Source organism: Centrocercus urophasianus, unplaced genomic scaffold (assembly GCF_019232065.1).
Source record: "Centrocercus urophasianus isolate 14NV4802_14NV808 unplaced genomic scaffold, USGS_Curo_1.0 seq_3, whole genome shotgun sequence".
NCBI lineage: Eukaryota > Metazoa > Chordata > Aves > Galliformes > Phasianidae > Centrocercus > Centrocercus urophasianus.
In genome coordinates, this window is record NW_024884866.1 from 269,949 (window position 1) to 292,053 (window position 22,105).

Sequence of the window (22,105 nt, forward strand, 5' to 3'; positions counted from 1 at the left end):
CGCGGGAAGAACCGCCTCACGCCCGGTGCCCGCCGGGCGCCTGCGCGCTCCGCCTACCCCGACTCGATCCATCCCTCCCCACGCGGTGCCCAACGGATGCGGGAGGAGCGCCAGGAGCGCCGTGCCGTCGGGTGAGTGACCTTCCCGCGTAGGGGACGAGCATGGGGAAGCTGGCGGTTTGCACGCTGCGGGCGTCCGAGAGGCCGTGAGGTGCGCGCTTCCCCGCCGCACCTCAGGGCGAGCTGCCTCCTCGCCACGCCTCGCCTCAGGGCGAGCTGCCTCCTCGCCGCGCCGAGCGCCGCTCCCGCTCGTGGACTTTGAGCCGCCGGGTGGTGGTGGGCGCCTGCGGGCCGCCTTTCGTCGGACCCCGCGTGTGGGCTGAACGAAGCGGTGCAGGCAGCGGAGCCTCCTGGCTTAGGCCGCTATGTTTATCTCGCGCTGTTCTGCCTCCAGGCTGGTGAGATCTCTGTGTGGCTCGTTTGTGACTCGTCGTGAGGAATTCTTCGTTTATTGTTCTTGAAGGCGTTTTTCTGCTGTTGGGGGGGAGCGTGATCTTAGTTGGAAGAGAGAATTTTGTTTATTTATTGAAGTAACACCGCCGGGAAAAGTTCAGGGCTCCCTGTAAGCCTTTCAGAAATGAATCTAGCCTGTAGTTTTATAGATAGTCTATCTAGGATTTCTTGTTGCTTTCTTTGTGAGATAATGTTCTAAAATGAAAGGATATTTTAGCAGGCCGCTTATTAACGTGTCTGTATCTCTGTTTCTGTATTTCAGTTTCGAAATACAGTTCTGTGAAGCTTCCTGTGTAAGCCGTGCACTGGCTGTATGCTCAGAACACAGCTGCTGGCTCTTGGCCTGCAGAACTGTGCAGCATCTTCCTCAGGTCGTGATTTCCAACTGAAGTGACTTTCAAAGGGATCTTGTTGCCCCCTCCCTGGAAGCATTCAAGGCCAGGCTGGATGGGGCTGTGAGCAAACTGGTCTATGGGAAGTGTCCCTGCCTGTGGCAGGGGTTTGGAACTAGATGGTCTTAAAGGTCCCTTCCAGCCCAAACCATTCTGTGATTCTATGGTTGTTTCTTCGAGCTTAAGCTCTGCAGTAATAAATCTTTAGCCACATCAATAGCATTTGCCACTTGTGACAGGAGAGGTATTTGCATTCCTCTTTCCCTGTAGACATCGATGGGCAGTGGCTGAAGTTTTGTCCCACCCATTGTTTACTCTCATAAACAAATAGGGGATTCCTATTGTATTTCAGTGATATTTCTGAGGAGTTCCATACAGCGTTCTTTACACCCTTTGAATTGTTCTTGCGGTGTTTTCTGCACTCTTTCCAGTAGTAGCTTAGTCTTGAAGTGTTCTTATTGAAATCTCCTGAATTACTTATGTGACTCCATTTAATCAATGAAGTAGAATAAAGAATGAAACAACCCATTCATCTCAGCCAATGTTCCGTTTGAATGTAATGTATTTTTCTAGGAACCTTGGCACTCCTTTATTGTAACAGAGAGCTCATGCCAGCGTCTGAACTCATGGCTAAATCCTCCTCGTCATTTTTTCCTGGCTTTTATTATGGAAAGAATTTAAAAATCTCCAGGCTGCTTTGCAAGACTTCAAAGCATTCATTCAAACTTCTTTCACGATTGCTGGTGAGCAGTGCAGTGATGTAACTGCTATTCTAGGGTTAGCGCATCTCGCAGATTGTTCTGCATGTATTACTCAGGCCCATTCTTCCCAGCCTGCAGAATGCTCTCTCAGGCCAGCTGCCCCCTGATTTCCCCCAGCGTCAGGAACATCCCAAGCTGTCTCCCTGCTCCAAGCAGCAGAGGTGCCCTGTGGAGGCTGACATCCCTACAGCACATGGGGTGGTTGTCTCCATAGCCATAGAATCATAGAATGGCTTGGTTTGGAAGAGATCCCAAGGATCGTCAAATTCGAACCCCCCTTTGCTAGTATATCATTACAGTATATTGCTGGTCACCTCCAAAGCTGAGCTACTGCTTCCCGTTTCTTGCAGTGCTTCTGATAGCAGGTTTGCTGTGCTTTGGCAGATTCTGCCAGGAGCGAGATGGTGGTCTTTGGGATCTTTTCTCAGGAAAGCTTGAATTGAAGACCGTGAGCGGAAACTTTTTTTTCTGAGAAGCATACACAAGGTTGTGGGGTGCTAGTTTTCCTTTGGTTTTCTGGTACCAGGAAATACTGTGTGAAAAAGAGCAGGAAGACTGGGCAAGGTCTTCATTACTTCATTACGATCAAAAGGTGGCTAGACTTTTAAGAACCAATTTTCAGTGGTTTCTTTCAGTTGAGAAGAAGATAGCTGTACACAGATCTCTTTGTAAAAAGCTTGGTTTTGGTAGCGTGTCTATGGTGGAAGATTCTTCTCTGTCTTTCCCTACCTACCTGTTTTGACACCAAAATACATGACTTGAGGTTGATACCAGCTACCAGTGCTTGTGTTGTTGTATTTATGTTATTTATGTTGGTTCGTAGCTTATATTGCATGACTTAATATTCCCTTGTTCGGGAGTTTCTCATGCGTGTATTTCAGTACCAAAGTAATTTATTCTTCTAGAGCAGGCAGATATGAATCAGCTATTTGAGATACGCTGGTAGAGTAACACCTAATGCTTTCTGCAGTGTTAAAATAAAAGTTTCTGGTGATAGTATGTTTTTATTTCTGTCATATAATGACAGAATATGACTTTATGGGTTGCTTGTTTTAGCTCTAGCCTATTCAATTTTGTTATTAACTTTTGATAAGCATTAAAGGTTTTTTTTTTGCTTATTTTTTTGGTATCTTGAGTCTTAATGATGTATTAAGTATTGATTATTTGTTTTTAGGAGAGCAAAGGAATGTATTAATCTAACAACATTTTGAACTCATTACATTCAGACAAGTTCAGAATGACCATTTTAAAATGCAGTCGAATAAATTTAATTGGAATCAGCATGAGAAGCATGAACGAAATCACATTTTTGGGGGGTGTTGTGAAGTTATTCAGGCCTTTTACTATAGAGGCATCTAATTACAGGGTAGGGTAGGTGAAGGCAACTTATTAACCAAGTCTTTTATTATTATATTTTTTTGTTGTCTTAGGTGTAGGGCAGACTCTGGACCTCATTTTCATTGAATAACCCGTATCCTGCCGATCAAGAAACCAGATTGTTCTTGTTTGTTTGTTTTCCTTCCTTATTGGAAGAGCACGGTAGTGACTTCAAGCTCTCTTCAGTAAGTATTGCTTTGAAAGTAAGACAGAGTTGGCCTAAAGCCTTGTTGGCTTTAGTTGTATTTGAGCTAATGCATTCTCTGCGTAAAAAAAATGATGCTGGTGAAAGGATTCTGATGGTGTGTTTTGTTTTTTTTCAATTCTTTTGTTCTCTGAAGGTAGTGAGAGCTTTGTTTTCAAAATCATAAGAAATGAGTTGGGGAAAATTGGAAAGGAAGGGTTAAAAGAAGAGGTTTCCATTCTGAGACGCACTGATGGAAATTTGGATTGAAAAATATTTACCTTTATTGCTATATTGACAGAGGGCAGATATCAATGCTTTTCTTCTTATTGGTCTAAGTAAAATACGCTTAGAACAGGCTGGAGATGTAATACTGTGACCTCATGTGCTTCTTCTGTAATCTTTTCATTGATAATGTGATAACTTTCTGGTTTCTTAGGTGTGTCAAGTTCCTACTGCTACATTCCACTTTTTTTTTTTTTTTTTTTTAAAGCAAAGGCAGAATTTGTGTTAACTGCCTTTATGCTTTGTTTAAAAGGCACAGAATTGACCTGAGTATCAAGGTTAACTTCCTTGTAATAAATTGGTATGGCTTTTCATTGAAACAGGTGCCAGAATAAGAACCAACTTAGACTAATAAGCAATGAACTTGCCCCTCAAGTTAACCCCTTTAACTGCCTTGTTTTTACCTGTTCTTTTTTCTAGATGTCAGTTTGCTGCTAATGGGTGTAAGTAAATTAGATGTCTTGTACAGAAAGCTTCTCCTCACTAAACTCTTCATCAGAGGATGGGGAAAGCCAGAGGATCTGAAGAGGTGACTTGTTTAAAAAAATAATAATAGCACAATCTGTCCTTGATATTAAAAGGAAACAAAACAAAATACCGGTGCTCTTCTGTGTGCTTTTTTGAAAAGTTATGCTGAAGTTTGTTATGGTCAGGATATCGTGTATTTCCATACTGAGGGAGTAACTGAATGTAGAAGTCTTAAAGGGATCTCTGAAATGTTTTTCTGTTTAAAGAGGATTTTCTTGAGAGAATGTGTGTGTCCAATCGCATTTTTCACTTTGGAATATCAACCAACCCATTTTAAGTAGTGGCTCTCAAAAGTCTTGACCAGGAAGAAAACTAGCTAATTCTTTCCAGAGGAACTGTTCTGTTTAACATGGAGATGATCTCGCTAACTTTCTGTAATGGCTGAATAAAAATGCATTTTAGAAGGGTAAGGTGTATTCAGAAATGTCTCTCATCCCCAAAGCAGTGAGCTCATTTCTAAGAGGAGATCTTACCAGCGGTTAGAAGTATCTGAAGGGCAATTGTCCAGAGCATGAGGCTGGGCACTTTTAGGTGGTGCCTAGCGAGGGGCAAGGGGCAGTGGGGTGATTTGGAACACAGGGAGTTCCATCTCAGTATGAGAAAAAAGCTGTTTTGTTGGGGTTTTTTTTGAGAGTGACAGAGCACTGGATCAGGCTGCCTAGAATGGTTGTGATCTCCTTCTTTGGAGATATTCAAGACCTGTCTGGAAGCTTTTATGTGTGACCTACTGTAGAGAACCTGCTTTAGCAGAGAGTTGGACTTGATGATCTCCAGAGGTCCCTTCCAACCCCTATGATGCTGTGATTCTTTTTTGGTGTCTTTAAAATAAGAGAATTACCAATGAATTTTTAAATATTTGTGTTTTTTTTTTTCAAATTGTGAGTAACACTTGAAAATTAAACACTTGCATATTTTAATTGTTATTTTTGTTTTAACCTTTAAGTGAATGAATATATTCTGTGTCATGTAGTACCCAAATAGGAAATGATAAATCTCTACTGCATAAGCTAATTTGTATGTGTTTGAAAATCAAGGAAGGAAACTTGTAACAAAAGCTTTGTTTGCTGTGGATAGTGATGGAGTCATGCAGGCAGTTTGTTTTTTCAATGTCATTCCTTAGTTGATTTATCTCAATAGCAGAACAAAATTGTTGAATTTTTAAAACATTAATGCAGTTCTGTTAGAATAAGCAAAAATGTGTAGTTCACTTGGTTGTGACTGCAGCATTTCTGTATTTTATGTTGTGCGTGTTTGGCTGAAATGGGATGTGTATCAAACCCCTTCCATGAAAACTTTTAGGTTGGAGGACTCAACTATGTTTCACTGACCCTGCTCCCCATCTTTTCTCCCCACTTAATGTGTGGGGTAACTTCTGACTAATTCTGCTGTTAGCTGTAAGGGGTCTGCAAGGGTAACCACTCGTGTCAAACAGAAATGATGGTATCAGCTACAGCTCCTCCTTTTCATGAGCTGGAGGAATGGCATGAAATCCAAAGCTGTAAGCAGTACATGGGACAGACTCGCTGGCCTGCTGATCTGAAAAGAGGAAGATCTTTTTCTTCGTGCTACCCCTGGGTGGATAGACAAGCTGTTCCCTGGCAGCTTGTCTTCACCCAGATGAAGAAAGAGAGAACACTGCCCCTTCACACCAGTGGGAGGAGAGAGTACACTCCCTAGCATGCTGATCATGCTGGGAATAGTGATAGTGTTTGTTTGTTTTCACTATGAAAATCGATTAGAACAATTTATGAGATTTCTTAGCGTTAACTGAGATTGACTGATGTCACTGGCTATCTTGACTTGGATGTAATCCGATGATTTGCTGAGCACACCATCGATGTGATGACCTGTATCCTAGTTCTTTATCCTCAGCTCATTAACAAGGGTTGAAATTCCTCAACATGTAAAAGGTTTTCCTTTCAATAGGTTTAGTATTCTCCAGGCTACAGAGAAAATATGTACATGTATTTTTGTAAGAATTAGTGTCAAGCAAAACATCTTTGCATTTAGTTCATCCTCCATACTCATGTCTCATATCTATACTCTTACTCTTAGAAATATTTAGTGCTATGTTCTGTGTAAGAAAAGCAGGGTATACAGGACAGCAATTTTGGTGTGGTGATAAACTGCTTTGTATGGTGGCTTTCTTTGCTTTTAGGAAGGTGAATGGGTTGTTCCTGTTGTACCATTCTTCTGTACTGGCCATCCAAATCTGCTGTTTTAGTTCTATCAGGTGATATATTTGCATGTGTTTAGAGACGTAAGAACTAGTGACTCCTAGCTCCACTAGGACTCTGCTGTGTTTCGCCCTTTCACCTTCTACCACAGTGCTAAGTTTTGTTTCATCTTCTGCAATACTTTGTAGCCCATTTAAGTAGCAGGAGGAAGCAGCTGGGTTTGCCCCTAAGCCTTCCCTTCCCCAGGCCGTGTGTACTTGGTTTCTTCATTCTTTTTTTCATACATGATGTGTTCCAGTTATTCTAGCAGCACTCCTCTCAACTGTGGAATATGTCAGCATGTCTTAAGGACAGTGGTCCCAGAACTGGGCCGAGTATTCCAGATGTCATTTTATGAGTGTTGAGTAGAGGGTGGTCTCTTCCTTTGACTTTCTGCCTGCCTTTTTGCTGAATGCTGAGGCAATACCAATGGTCTGCAGAGCTGCAAGGCCATGCTGCAAACTCATGTTCAGTTTGCTGACTGCCAGAAGCTCTATGCCCTTTCCTGCAGAGGTGGTACCTGGCTTATATTGTTGCACAGGTCTAGGTGCAAGACTTGGCAGTTGGATTGTGTTGAGCTTTAGGGTGTTTGCTGACTTGTTCTTCCAGCTTATCCAGGTGGCTTTGAAAGGTATCCGGCTATCAGCCTTACACTCCAATTTCTGTCATTTGTGAAATTCACTGAATATGGCTTGTGGCAGTTATACCTTGAGCCACTGACACTTTGACATTGGTGGTTTTACCTTTTCCCCCTTCTGTCCATATCTCCCCAGTATGTCTTCAAGGGTATGTAAGAGTACGGGGTTCCGATGTCTTCATTTTGCTCTGAAAAATGGCAGTAGTTTTTTAGGTATCAGGCTTAAAATACTATTTAAAAGCTGTGTAAGCTCTAGCAATATGTGGACTTTTTTTCCCCTTCTTTTTAACTTAAAAATGTTCTTGCAGACCTGTGCCATCATAGTCTGACTGATCTGTAAATGTTTGATATTTTTATAGATTTAATATTTTAAATAGACTAAAAATTGAATCTTTTCTTTACTTGTTTGTGTTCAACAGAATATTTGAATTCAGAAAGATTATTGGAAACAGGGAAAAATGCCAGACACTGGTTTCAAGAGATTACCCAGTCTTTATTGACAAGGTATGTAAATGCAAAGGATACAGTTAAACTAAATTTATTTGCCTAATGGTACAAAAATGTGAAATAAATTTAGTCCTTTCCAGGTTGATTTTAACGAGTAGAAGTTTGAATTTTGATATATGTGAATCTGTATTTTCCTGATGTTATTACAGGATGTTCTGCCTCTGGGACTGTCAATTGGGAACTTGCTTTAGGGACTGTGTGCACATAGGGTGATAAATACACTCCTGATGATACTCACTTTCCTTTTGCTCATCGGTGATTTTCTAGCTGGTGGCATGAAGTAACTTCACATGTAGTCCCTGTTGCTCTTATCAAGAAAAGGATACTAGAATTTTTCTGTGAAGGATGTAATAATGCTGCAGTGGCAAAATAAATGTAGTGTGAATTTCCAGACTGGTTAGAGAAAGGAGGCCCTATGGTTTCAAGTGAAATGCAGATGTAAGCAATCCTTGCCCTGAAGACTTTTCAACTGAGGTAGTGTGAATAAAGGGGTCAGAAAAAGCCAATAGTTCTTAAGTCAAATAAATACACTTGTGATCATTTATGTGGCAAGCTAAATGCTTTCACCACTAAAGTGAAATTAATAAACTTCACAATTAATTTTTGAGCCACTGTGAGTAGAATTAGGAGGCAATGGCAGAAAAGTAAAGCTTGGTTAGAAGGGGTAGGAGAGTGGGTGATCATATTTGTTATTAATAGAACTGAAGTAAGCTGTAAGATTGAAGTAGTGGTTGTACAGATGCATTTAAATTTTTTTCTCAGTCAATAACTGGGAGTGGAGAGCATCAGATTTTAATTGCTGAAACTCAAAAAACGCTCAAAACATGGTTTATATAATTGAAATATATGCTACTGGAGCAGCACAGCTTGAGATTATTCCTTGGTTCTTTACAAGGTCATTTATAAGGAAACATGAAAATATTTGGCTGTGTTGATAGATATGTATCATTCCTTCTGCAGGTTGAGGAACAATCAGACTGCAAAATCCTTGAGGGGCACTTCATTTCCCCTTTAGCTCATTATGTTCCGGGTATCCTGCCTGTGGAGTCTCTTGTAGCCAGGTAGGAGAAATCAAGTGTATTTCCTTTCAGAAGCTACTGCTGGAGAGAAATGAAAATGATACATCAGTGGTTTTACCATGAAGCCAATATGTCGCTACACCAATTATCGGCAAAATAAACTGCCTTTTTTTTTCCAGCCTACATGGTGGAATATGTTTTGACCTTAAAGTTTCAAGTAAAGTTATTTGTGTGATAGTTTAATCTGTGTGGATAACATACTTTGGTAGGGTGCTTTATTGTGAAGTATAGAGTCATATTTGAGAAAGATTGATTGGTTATATTCTGAAGCCAGAAAAAAAAGTAAGCATTACAAGAGATGGAAATTTTGCTGTAATTATGTGAGAATTTTTCTATGACTAGAGGAGAGCTTCTGTTATTACTAGTAATAACATGGAAAACTAAGTCTAATCTTAGCTGAGGGTGGATGGGTGGATGATGTAACTCTTTATGAAAAGCTTAAGCCACAGTGAGAAAAGTTAAAACCTGGGATTACCTGACTGCTTGTCACAGGATTTGATTCTGAAGTCTTGTGGGATTGGTTTGTTTGTTCTTGAGTGCAGAAATTATATTGCCCTTGACTATGGAATGTGTTTGTTTTCCGAACAAAGATGATGCTGGAAATCAAGGTTGCTAGAGTTTGGACAGAAGCTGTTTGTTTTATACAGAACAAGAGAAATTATTTTTATAAAAGAAACTCCTTACGTTGTATTTGAAGGAACCATTCAAATTCCATAAAAAAATATACTGTCTGTGTACAGATATAAGTGAATGTAATTGCTGCAAGAGAATCTGTTACACTTCGCCAAGCAAAAAAAAAGTACCCATTCAGAAAGCTTAATGATCTGTAATAGTCAAGATATTAGATTGCATTTTTGCTATTTTGGCACTAAAACTGCTTTGGAGTTGAGAAAAGGAGAGTGTAATTTTTAGGTCAAAACTAAAAGCAAACACTTTCATGGCATTTGTTTTCTTTTCCCCAAGCTTTGTTTACTATCTTAAAGGCTGAACATACAAATTCAAGCATCCCTAATTAGTACCATAACTGAAAATCTAGTGTACTGCCTGTTTTCTTGTGCTCCTTTGCACTGTGAGGCTATGTTATGCTATTGCATTGGGCAGTAGTACTGTTAGAGTTTTGAAACTTCCCTTAAAATTGTCATGCATCGCTTTTTTTGTTGTTTGTTTGTTGTTTTTTTCCTGAGTGTAATTCAGTTGTAGGTTTGTGCTCCATCTTGTGGAGAAAATATTAGTGCCTTAGAAATTATGTTTCTTTTGTCTCCCAATATGTTTCCTGTAACTAACTTCTGTGTAGCAGCAGAAGGCATTAAATGTTGTATAAAATTGTTTTGTGTTTGTGGGTTTTTTGAACTGTTTATATTTCATTTTAATGTAAACGTTTTGCTCACCTTATTCTTCGGTTTCAGTTGTTGTGCCCTCAGGAGAAAAACAGCAATATTGCCTAGGAGAGCTAGGCATTCATGTTCAGGCAGCTCTTTATCTGCAGTTTCACTTCTCTGCTCTGCACAATTTGAACTGTGATGATGAGGTAGTGGTCTGTTTTAGGAGCATGATCTTTCTGCTTGACTTCTTTTGGTCTCTGGAATTTATACTGTCATACTCTTGGATTTCTTTCTTTGCTGGATGTGTTTATGAAAAATGATATTGCTGTATCAACAGTTTGCCTGAGTGTGTCACAGAGTCTGTCGGTTTTTGTTTTTTAAACTTATTTATATGAAGCAACAGATACTCTTACTTTGATGTTTGTTTCTCGTAGGTTTCAGTTCATAACACCCAGAAGATGGAATAGCAAGCACAGACCTGTATGCATTCATTTAGCAGGCACTGGGGATCATGTAAGTAAAATGTGAAATGAATTAGTGAGAAAAATAAATATTGGATTTGATCTTCTTATGATTATGCATCTTACCTTTAGCACTTCTGGAGGAGGCGCACGTTAATGGCTCGTCCAATGATAAAAGAAGCCTGTATGGCTTCCCTATTGCTTGAAAATCCCTATTATATCCTTTTGTGGAAAACAGGATTCTGAGGCAGTTTTCAGCGTTTTCTCCACAGGGTAGGAACCCACAGAATGGGACTCGAGGTGGAGCACAGTATAACATGCTACTGTTCCACGTTCTGATTTTGCTGAAAACGTCTTCTACAACTCCTCGGTGCGGTCGTCAGAGTCAAAGTTCTGGCATTAATCTGTTTTCCCATTCATCATCAAGCTTACTAATGTGATTGATTAGTGTAGTCATGGCAGAGGGAAAACTGCGCGTTCTTTCTGCATCATACTGCATGACTTCTGGACGTATTAACGACAGAAAAGAATGTTATTTCCTTTGCTTTCCTTTTTCAAATGCTTATGAGAAATTTTATCTTGGCATTTAAGATCTGTTTTGGAATAAGAGTTTCCATCAACTCATCAGCAACCTTTGGAACAATGTTACCTCGTTTCGTTACATAGAATCTCAGGTTATACTTTCTGTATACCCGCATAGCTGATAGAAGTAAAACCTAATGTTATAAATTACATAATCCAATGGTATTTAATGTGATTTACTTCCAGTTAAACATTTGGAATTTAAATTCCAAATTATAATTAATCACTGTGCTATTTATGCATGTGATTTATTTTTTATTTTCATTGCCAATTTTTATGTAGACAATTCTTACTTTCCTTAACTTGAGACTTCTACATGGCTGTAGAAAACCTAAGGATCAAATGTAAGTATTGCAAAATACAGTCTTGTCAAAATACTACTTTTTTTTTTTTTTTTTTTCATTCAGGAAGCTCAAATGAATATAAACTTTGTGAGCATGTTGAGAAAAATGAAATCCCAAACATCCTGTTAGCATAAAATCATCAGCCTTTGTTGGACTACTTCTGTTTGTGTTAGGAGATCACTGTGATTGTGAAAGTTTGCATAAGATGGCATTGCAGTGTAAGAATGAGACAAGTGTGAATGCAAGCAACAGTTTGTTTTCCTGATCAGCTACTGTATTTGTCTGCACGCTGCAGTTATTTCAGTCAAATATGAGTTTGTTCAGATAGTTGATCTTGTTATTTTCGTATCTCAGCTTTACCTTTTTCTAGATATTTTGAAAGGACCACAGTAAGACATAATGAGTTGCTCGTTTGTTAGCCTGTTCAAAGAACGCAATGAGAAAATTCTAATTCCAGAAATGGTTTCTAAGTTTATTTTCAAAGCAGGTGCAGAACTTTATTTTGACATAAGAACCAATTTTTTTAAGGTAAAAACCAAAAGAAAACACAAAATTGCCAGCTGATTGTTATAAAAACTACTTTTTTAAGCAGGAAAAACACTTTTAAAAATATATATCGCATTTAGAGGTATAAGATTATAGGAGAGGGACAAGAGTATGTGTGCTGGAAGAGGTCGAGGTTTGTTTTTGTTTTTCCTTGTAGTTCAGTAATTGATGCAGAAAAGTAATTTGGTGAGGATATTTCTAACTCCTTTTTCTATTGTCCTAGCTTGACAGCTTAGTAGACAAGGATTCTCTGAAAGGCAAGTGCTCAGTCAAATACCCCAAGCAATATCTGTCAGTCTTCAATACAAGCTTACAAAGCAGCAGCAGTGTTTTTAGTTAACGCAGTAGTAACAGTGCTTAGTAAATACAGCAGCTATGGAGGATTGATGAATCTTTCATAACAAAGCTGTCAGAAGGAATTACGTTAGCTGCTCTGCAGCAACTGCATTCATTTCTCCTGTGACTAGCACAATATATTTCTTTCTCCTTATTTAGAGGTATGTTAATTGCTCTGTAAAATACTTTCATTTTTTGAGAGTTCCTCTGATGGTTCAGCTGAATAGCTTTCTCCTTTTTGTTTCCTTTGTTTTGATGCTTTAGAGTACACTACATGAATTTCTCAGTACCGTGACAGATTTCCCACTTTACAGTTTCATTCTTACAATAACACTGCTGAGTTCTTCCAAAGCTGGCATACTGATTGCTCTTCAAATGTTGTGTGCAATTTTTCAGTGTTGTGAAACAGGTAAATAAGAGGAGGAAAAGGGAAAAAAAGGATTTTTTTTCTGCGTTTGAGATAGTATATGCGTAGGATTGAACTGCTCTGATTCTATTTCTAAAATACCCATTATGACTTGACAGCACAGAAGATTACTGCTAATGAGATTCTAACGTTGCTAATACTTGTTTCTAAACGACCAGGTGGTGAGTGATGTTAGAAGCTTAGCAGGTGTCTGATCCTGGTCCTTGTTTAGAAAAATTGCCAGAGAATCTGGACTTGCTTCTTATGTTGAATCAACAGGAGTTAAGATCCAAAATTCTCTGGGAATGTGATGAGGCTTTGTATGAAAGTATGCATAGAGTGATGACAGATGTCAAAATCTAATCTTAGAAAATAAATCCTGTCTTTTCCTTTTCTGGGGAGAAAAGACGGTCATGTTTAAAAAATGTCTCGGACCTGTTTGTGATGGGAGGAGCTCTTGTTCTAGAATCGGCAGCTCTTTTGCACTGGCTAGAGAGAGAAGGCTATGGACCGCTAGGGATGACTGGAATATCCATGGGAGGACATGTAAGCTTTCATATTTCCTGTTTAGTACTTTTTTTTCACTTCTCATTTGATCTTTTAGCACATGGGAATAATTTGTTTTATTTGTTTCATGAGCGAATTATCCTCGCGCCTCAGGGATCTGAGCTGAGGGCTTTTGGCACATAAACTGTTTTTACAGAATGCATCCTGTGGGCTTTCTATGAATAACCTTTCCTAACCTGTGTGAAGGAGCATTTCTACTTGTTTTTAACCTTTCCTCTCTGAAGGACTTGAAAATAAATATCAAGAGTCACGAGAAAAATCGTCAGCAATTCTCATGCTCAGTAGTCCTGAATTAGTATAATCTTTGGTAAATACTGACAAATCATAGCAACCTTGGTCAGCCATCTCCTCTGAGGCTTCGTATGAATATCTTCTCATGTAGTTGTTTTTTATCCCAATGGGGAAAAAAAATCTTTTTTGAAAGAAGATCCATATTGATCAATTGCTTGTTTAACTTCCTTTCCTCCATTCTTCTCAAAGTTGTTTTTGAATGCATTGGGTGAAATGCATTCTCTCTACAGAGGTACCGTAACTACCATAACTTTCGTGACTTCTGGTGTTGGGTCTGTTCTCAATGTTTTTCCTCATCTTTGATATGTATTAGTGAGGATTTCTGGAGTGTGGTGGGTAACATTTTTTATGTGACTGTGCATGTTCCAACTCAAACAGCTGTGTATTCACAGTAAGATGCTTGAAATCCTAATGCACAGTATTACTCTTGTCTCCACAGATGCATGTTGCTCTGAAATACATGTATAGAAAGCCAATTAAAACAACGTACCTCCATTTTGATGATTCTTTTCAGTTTATTTCTTGTCAAGAACTAATAGATAATTTCAATGATAGTGTCTACTGAAAGAAAAATAATTTTCCTCCAAAGCACAATTTTACAACTCTAAATGTCATGCATGTTTAAAATACCTTACGTTCACATAAATATCATCCTGATGAGACAACTTCTGTGTTAGACGTATCTCCCCTGTCTTATTTATAAGCTGGATTGTCATTATTAAACGGATGTGTCCTCTGTTAGCAGCAGGCTACTACTTAGGCTTCTAGGTGAATACTGTAGGAATGACAGAGTGCTGTATCCCATACCAGTTGTCATATGCAGCATGAGGATAGCAAGAGGCAAGATCAGAGAAAGTAAGCTTGGAATATTTTTCATTAGTCCAGAAGCATACATTTTTGACTCGTTCTAACAAATCTGAAACAGTCTTTAGAATGCATTTTGTAACTGAAAGGAAATAGCACTAATTCAGTTCTAATGATGGAGAGAGCTGGAACTAAGGACAAAGACATCTGGCTTTCTGACTATTGTAGCATATGTATGTGATGCTTCTGTCCCTTTTTATTATTAAAAATAATTTGAATAAAATTATGTAAGTTGTATAAGTCTACTTACTAGAATGTCTAGGACAAACATGGGATATTTTGTAGGAGGGATTTTACATTGCTTAGTATGTTGAGCTTTTCTCCAATATTTCTGACATGATCAGAATAGTTACCAAAACATGTCCTGATTTAAAAACAATAATTTAGATTTTGAAGGACAGGAAAACAGTCCCATTAACATACTGAATTACTTCTCGTCTATGTTTTGTTTCTAGAATATAAATTCAAAAGTGTGAAACTTTAAATAGTTCTTCGTATAGATTGCTTTAGTTTTGCCTTGAAATAAGCTTGCGAGAGCCTGATGACAAGGCTGCGTAAAGTTTGTCATTGTTTGAAATAACTGTAAGAACAAATACCCCATCCAGAATTCTTGTGGTTACAAATTGTTCATGTGTGAAATTAATCCTGTCCACAGCAATATTTGTTACTGGGGAAATCACTGAAGAGCAGACTGAACCTTCTGAATTCCAAAGATGTGGAAGGATATCCAATTGCCCCAGTCCTTAAGCGCTTTGGTGGTACTTATTTTATGCTCTATAAACAAATAAATTGGAGGTGAGACAGTTCTTAAAATACCTTCAAAAATATTATGAATTTAGGATTAAAATATATAATAACTGTGTTTAATTCTAGATGGCTTCCCTGGCAGTGACAAATTGGCCTAAACCATTGCCATTGATTCCATGTCTTTCGTGGTCAACAGCTTCTGCAGTCTTCACTACGGTAATTGCCCAATATTTTTATATTAATATAGTGAAATGTGATCAGATACACGAGGTAAAATGTTTGGGTTGGCTACATTTGCCTTTGTTGTTAGGCATTTCATTGCCTTCTGGCCTTTATTAATAACTAGTGGCAAAAAGCTTAAGATACACCAAGTGATGCGAAGACAGCTTTGAGCTACTTCACTGGGTCATGTCCTAAATGAAGGGAAAGGGCTGATATGTGGCACAGTGATTGCAGTCCTTTTCTGAATGTGGAAGGGTGAGGAAGGAAACTGAAAACTTTTTCTGGTCAAAGCCTGGCTTAAATAGCTGGATGATAATGTAGTCACTGTTTTTGCTACTTCTACCGGGTAAGTGATTTAATAGACTGACATTCATAGTCCTCTCTGGTTTAGTTCAGTCTAAATATGTGTTTTATTATTTTTATTTCTTTGAGGAGAAATGTATTTCCGTGTGTGTTTGCTGTATTGTATACAGGTTGTATGTCCTGTGTGTTTGCTTATGATGCATGCTTAAAAGCTTCCAGTAATTCTAAGGGTTGTCTGGAAACTTAAGCCAGAACTTCACTGGAAAAATCAAATCCCAGGAACAAATCAATTTTCTTTGCATGTCATTATTTTAGAACAGTCTTTGGCTTTTGCTTGTGTACTAGACTCTTGTGTTTATAACTTCAGGGTGTGCTGAGTAAGGCAGTGAACTGGAGAGAGCTTGAGAAACAATATTATACACAAACTGTTTACGAAGAAGAAATCATTCAAATGCTTGAATACTGTGGAGTAAGTATAGTTTATTTTCACTATTTGCAAATGTTTACATGTGCCTAATATTTTAGTTAATAATACCTGTTAAGTGTAGCACTTACTACAGAGTTAATGCAATCCATAGTGGTAAATGTATTCAGTCAAAACATGGAAAATACAGGTAATTCATCCCAGTAAATGGCTTTGTAGTCTGGAAAGCTGTTAGTCTGACACATCTAGTGATGAATTTTTGTCCTTTGAATTTGGAATTGCTTCCAAATACTCAATTTGAATAGACTAAGCAGAGGAAAAAAAGAAAGAAAGAGAGACACATTACAGGAAGTTCAGCTTATGACATCCTATTATTTGGAGGAGGTAAATTTGTAGATTTTTCAGATTTTTTTAAAATCAAACATCAAATCTGGTCAAATATATTTCTTGCTATTGCCTATTTTCCTTTTTCTGTTTAAAAAAACAAAAACAAAAACCACTGTTTACTTCTGGCTACTTTTTTAAAAAGACAGTACTACTGTTTTGAGAGACACAAACCTGAGAAAAGCATAGGTTTTATGATTTATTTGCTCAGAATTGTAAGCTTGCCAAACTGTAGTCATGAATTCAGAGTTTAATGCAGAATTTAAAAGAGACAAACGTTATTCTTGTGTATTGCTGTAGGTACTTCCTTGAGCTGACAAATGTAGAATTAAAATATCAAAAGGCCATGGCAATTGGGATTTAATTCACTGTGTGACATGTAGACTGAAAATAGCAAGTACTGCCAGCAGTTCTCTTTGCCTCCTTTTTACTGAATATTGTTATTGTGTTGATTTGAAGACTAACATGAACTAGCTGAGGTAAACGAGTCCCTTAATAAATGACTTGTCTTTGTTTAGACAGATTCTTTCAAAATGGGACAAGATTTTGTTAAAAACTTTCCTGACAATGTGGATCGTCTGGAGGACATAGATGTGGCTTCCAGAATGTTCAGCTTTGATTCATCAAAGAAGACTGAGTCTAAAGAAGCTGTCCACAGCTTTACCACAAGTAGAAGTCCTCTAAGTGCCTCATCAGAAAGACTTCTAATGCAAGATGCTCCTAAAATTCAGTGCATGAATCAAACGTTTTCAACCAGCAGCAATAAAAACTTAACCATACAACAGGGACACAGGATAAATAATAGAACGAAGAGTGACACTTTACAGAGAGAATCATTAAGGTTCATGAAAGGAGTAATGGATGAATGTACTCATGTAGCTAACTTCTCAGGTATGTATTTATTTGTTTCAATATGGAGTTGGGAAAACTAAATTAGAATACTATGCAAGGAAAGGTATTCTCTGATTGGGCAAGCCTTCTGTCACTTAGATGGAGTATGAAAGCATTCTGAGTCTTGTTCTGTAAAATCTATTTAACACTCAATTTCCTGGTGATTGGTTTGTTTCTTAAAGACCAAATGATGATCAAGTCAGTTGAAAATGTGCCTTTCTGTATCTGCACCTTTTTTTCTGTGCCGTGCTGTGGCTATTTTCAGATATGACATAGTGCTCATTCATATTATTTAAAAGAGCAAAGTGTTTATGTGATATGACTAATATCTAGATCTAATTCATCTGCTGTGTCCTGCTAGTAAGGTTTTTTCATGCAGATTAAATTAAATCGAATTGGGCAGAAACCTAGTATTGACTTCAGTCAGAAAGTAGCCTACATAGATGAAAGCTAAACTTGAATGATACCTGAAGACAAATGAGACCCGTAAGGAATAAACCCTGGTCCTTCTGGGATGATGCAGTTTGAATATAGCATTTCCCAAGACAAGTACAGCATATAGAGGGAATTGTAGCCCAGTAAGTCTTAAATCTGATGAAGCCGAATTTGGTATCTAGAAAAAATCACTTTTAATGGTCTGCTTGCAGGCAGTGCAAACAAGTGATTTCTTCCTAGTACTGGTTGAGGGAGTTCAGTTGAGATGAAGATTTGGAATGGCTTTTGTAGACAGTCTGTGAAGACAGAATGGTTCTACTGTGCATATACCAAGTACTCAAACATGTATCAGAAAGTGCTTCAATTTCTGACAGGTTTCACCTCAGTTTTGTAATTCTGGCATTCATTGCCCCTCTGCCAAATGTAAATAGTTAAAATAATAATAATAATATTTTTTAAAATCAAATATTTATACTTAAAATAGATATGTTAAAAAGAAAAAAAAAAAAAAAGAAAATTAAAGTTTTATTCTAATTGCAGATGTTCTTTTATATCTAATCACTTATCCAGGTATCACTTAGCTAAAGTACTGACCTTTCTTGAAATTTAAGAGGATGTGTGATCTCAGTGAGCTTGTTAAGGTGATGTAGTCCTTTGTCCCAGTTGATGCTCTGGGAGATACTGCATCCCTTGCCAGGGTATGCTTGACATATATCTGTAGAGGAGATCTGAAAATCCACCTAATGTTCGGATTTCATGGAAAATGGAAGGAAAAGATGGGATCTACCTTAACACTGTGTACCTTCTATACATCATTTACTATATATGAAAGGAAAGGGTCTAAAGTTTTTTGTGACCCTCCCCTTGCAAATGCCTTAGTTTGTCCCTATCTGCCATACCACATGTATTTTTCTGAAGAGAGTGGTGGTCTGTGCTCTACTTCTGTGTTAATTTTCTAAACAACCTGTTAGTATTATTCCAATTGATAATCAGATTGGTGCAATTGTGGTGATAAGTAGTAAGTCTGTACAACAATATGTTAGGATCTTCATGCTACAAACAAAAGAAAAAAAAAAGTAGGAAACAGGAAAAAAAACATGCTGCACTTGCTGTCTGACTTCTAATACTGAAAGTTTTTTTTGTTTTGTTTTGTTTTAGTTTTTTCCCCTCTTTGAGGGAAAAATAATACAAAGCTTCTACTCTATTGAATTCCAGATATCTTCTAGTTATTTTCCCTGGGCAAGGGGGGTAGCTCTCTTAGAACTGACCTGCATGCTATAGAGTCTTGTCTTTAAGGAGAAAGACAATTTTCTTCTACTGTAGCATCAAAAATTGCTGGAGACATTAAAAATATAATTTGACTAAAGGTTACTGGTATTTTTTTAGTAATTGGGAGCATATTGAAGCAGAAATCTTCAGCTAAAGTATTTCTGTCATTTTCTAATCTTAGATTAATTCAATTTTGAGTTGTTTTTCTTTAGTTCCAGTTGACCCCAGTTTAATCATAGTTGTGCAAGCTAAGGAGGATGCGTATATTCCTCGAACTGGAGTGCGCAGTCTGCAAGAAATCTGGCCCGGATGTGAAATCAGGTATCTGAATGGAGGTCATGTCAGTGCCTACCTCTTCAAACAAGGACTCTTTAGGTAAGGTAGATAGGGAATCATAAAAATAATACAGAACTTAAAACCATACTTTTGAGATATCGCTTTACTTCTAACAAACGAGTCTATAATTAAAGCAACAAATACCAAATACTGCTTGTGAGATCAAATGATGGGATCCTAGAGAATGTCACAATTCTGTTCTGTGAGTGAGGATGATGTGTAATATATCTCAAATCATTCACTAAGCCTTTGACAATAGGATCATCATTATTGCTCTTGCTTTCCTATAGTTCTTCATTTGTTTCCTGGACACCAGAAAGTACTTTCTGAGCAGTGACCTCTTACGTTGTGTTACACAGCTGTTGCCTTTTTGCAAGTGTTATCTTCTGTGAGTAAATAGTTGAAGAATTAAGACATAAGCTTGATTGCAGATGAGTGGTACGTGCACAAAGTCTTGCCTTAATTGTACTAGGCGTCGACTTTTTAGAGTCAGTTACATAAATCAGTTATAAAAATGCATTTATAAACCTGCAGTTCCTTAGTTTTGAAAAGGTAAATACTTGTGGTGTTAATTTCAAAATGTAAGAAATTAGCAACTGAGTATACATCCCATTTAGGCCCATTTAGGAAGTCTAGGCAACATCAGAAAGGAATAGCAGAATGCCAGGTCAACATATGTGAACTCCCAGCTTACTGCTGTTTTAAACCATCACCCTCAAAAATAATTTATGTTGTATGTCTGACGTACTTCCTGACATGTTTGAATATAAAAATCCTCATCAATTAAAACTTGCATTCCTGTGAAAGGTGGGTAAGTAGTCTGGTTAACTTGTGAAACATATTACTAGATTGAAGTGAGATATAAATGAAGGAAAAAATGCCATATTTTTACTGAATGCTATTTTCAAGTTGTGGTGATATGCTTAATTTTGAAATAAATGCAAATCAGCAGTTTTGTCTATTGTTTCCTAAATTATACAAGTGATCTACAATTAACTTGTTTCTTCCTGCTTTAGGCAAGCAATTTATGATGCATTTGACCGCTTTCTTCAGAAATATGCTGTTTAACAATTTTCGTCATGGATTCAAACTGATCTCATTTTATTTCCCGTTATTGGAACTCATCTTTGGAAAACAAGCCTCTTGCAATGTTAAGTAGTTGATGGTCAGTTAATTTGAATGTTGTGGATAACGAATACAAAAAATGATCAAGTCCCAGTATTACTTTTCTTTCAACCAAGTGCCATTCTGACACGCTTCAGCTTTACTTGTGAAGAGCAATGGTAGCATTTGTTAGTGCATGAATGGTTCATGTATTTCTTACTTTATTGTGTTATGTATAAAGCCTGAGTAAATTCTTATTTGTGTATATGTTGAAAACAGACCGATTTAAATATTGATAGAACATAAAATTTGCTGTAGGGCTAAGATGCTGTCTTATGTTTAGTGTATTTACAGTTTGTTCCAGCTACCATGTTTTCCTCTTGCTTCCCTGACACTTGCTATTCCTACTGCATTTTGAAATGGCTTGGCCAGCACTCTGCCTCTTGTGTTTGTCACTGATTTTCTCTTATTATCAATTGAAAATGAACTACAGTGGATGAGGCAGAATTAAATCTTACGAAAAGCTTTCAAAACCTGAATGAAGGGTGAGGGAGACATTTTAATTCAATGCATCCATTAGATTTTTCTGCTGTTTATAATTAAATGGTGCCATTCCGGAAGACTCATGTAGCTATTCATTGTTTTTACAGAACTGGAATAACTCTAAATGGAGTGTCCAGTAATTCATTTTTTACATACCTTCAATTGGATAATGAAGATTTTTCTAGTAGATTTTGTAAAAAAAAATTGCTAAAGGGAATAATAATGTAATAACTTTTATTGATAAACAGTGGCAGAAAGAGTCTGATTCTAAGCAGATAAACCAACAGCAGATTATATGGTGCTATAAACATCTCCTTGAAAGCAGGGGTCCTTTTTAAAAAGCATTCAGTGCTGATATGCAAAAACACATTGTAATTGTTAAGAACTTATGTGAGACTAAGGGTTATCAAAACAGTCACATGAACTTCTTGTTTTTTGGAAGTTTTTTTAACCGACCTTTAAAAAAGAAAAAGGTAGGGTTAGGAACACATTTAAGTAAATCCCATCTGTTGCTGCTTCTTTTGGGATCAAAAATGCCAACAAATTAAAGTGAAATTAAAGGTCATCATGAATCAGCCGTGTGTGGTAGCTGTCCATATCCTATATAGTGGTAATGTCCTGCATCGTTCTTTTAAAGCAAGTTTGCAGGGAAGTTGAAAGCCAAAGCGCTTCAATATTAATTTTAGTACTGTAATGGCTGATGTTACACAGAAACTAACAGAAAAATCCAGGTATTTCTTGAGATACGTGACTTACATATCTTTCAAATCATACGCCTTATTGATTTCCATGGTTACCATAATGGTTTTTAATAGTGCATGAAGCAATCAAAGCTCTGTTTGTTCCAGTGTATTATCTTGAATTTCAGTCTGGCAGACAGAACTGATAACTGCTAGTATTGCTGGTCAGATAAACTGAGATAAAACCGAATGCAGCAATTTGTGAAAACCAAAGACAGTTAACATCAAAATGTACTGAAAATTCACAAGAAGTGATATTCTGTTGGAAGTTAAATTGTTTCAGGTGTTTTTATCATCATTTCTGTTAGGCATTGTTGTTTTTTTATCTGTACTGGAAGCGGGTGTAAAGTGACTAGCATGTTTCAAATTCTTAAAATACTGAATTTTGGAAGATTGGGAATGAAATATGTAAGCTCTGAATTTTAAAATTAAATACTTGAATACTAAACTGAAAGTTTTATGGGTTTTACCTTGATAACTAAATCACCAGTCAACTAAGGATGTTTTACA

General features: G+C 37.5%; 1 protein-coding gene across 4 annotated transcripts; it reads left to right on the plus strand.

The window, feature by feature from the left end:
* The first annotated feature begins 45 nt into the window (after positions 1-45).
* On the plus strand, positions 46-22,043 carry ABHD18 (abhydrolase domain containing 18). 4 transcript variants are annotated; one of them, XM_042828399.1, is made up of 14 exons: positions 46-131; positions 3,096-3,227; positions 3,932-4,040; positions 7,312-7,396; positions 8,360-8,460; positions 10,235-10,313; positions 10,394-10,478; positions 11,160-11,187; positions 12,883-13,021; positions 15,071-15,160; positions 15,837-15,938; positions 16,796-17,168; positions 19,085-19,247; positions 20,225-22,043. In XM_042828399.1, the coding sequence occupies exons 3-14, from the start codon at positions 3,949-3,951 to the stop codon at positions 20,274-20,276; spliced, it is 1,389 nt and encodes a 462-aa protein (XP_042684333.1). In that variant the 5' UTR covers positions 46-131; positions 3,096-3,227; positions 3,932-3,948; the 3' UTR covers positions 20,277-22,043. The 4 variants fall into 4 exon arrangements, with proteins under 4 accessions (XP_042684333.1, XP_042684335.1, XP_042684334.1 ...); XM_042828400.1 differs by lacking the exon at positions 46-131 and adding an exon at positions 337-457; XM_042828401.1 differs by lacking the exon at positions 10,394-10,478 and having other exon boundaries at positions 11,126-11,187.
* Positions 22,044-22,105: the final 62 nt, after the last annotated feature.

Coding starts and splice junctions, on each gene's coding strand:
- ABHD18 (XM_042828399.1), top strand. CDS start 3,949: ATGGGTGTAAGTAAATTAGATGTCTTGTACAGAAAGCTTCTCCTCACT. Junction 10,314..10,393: donor TAGCAGGCACTGGGGATCAT/GTAAGTAAAATG, acceptor TCTTACCTTTAG/CACTTCTGGAGGAGGCGCAC. Junction 15,161..15,836: donor CTTCTGCAGTCTTCACTACG/GTAATTGCCCAA, acceptor TTATAACTTCAG/GGTGTGCTGAGTAAGGCAGT.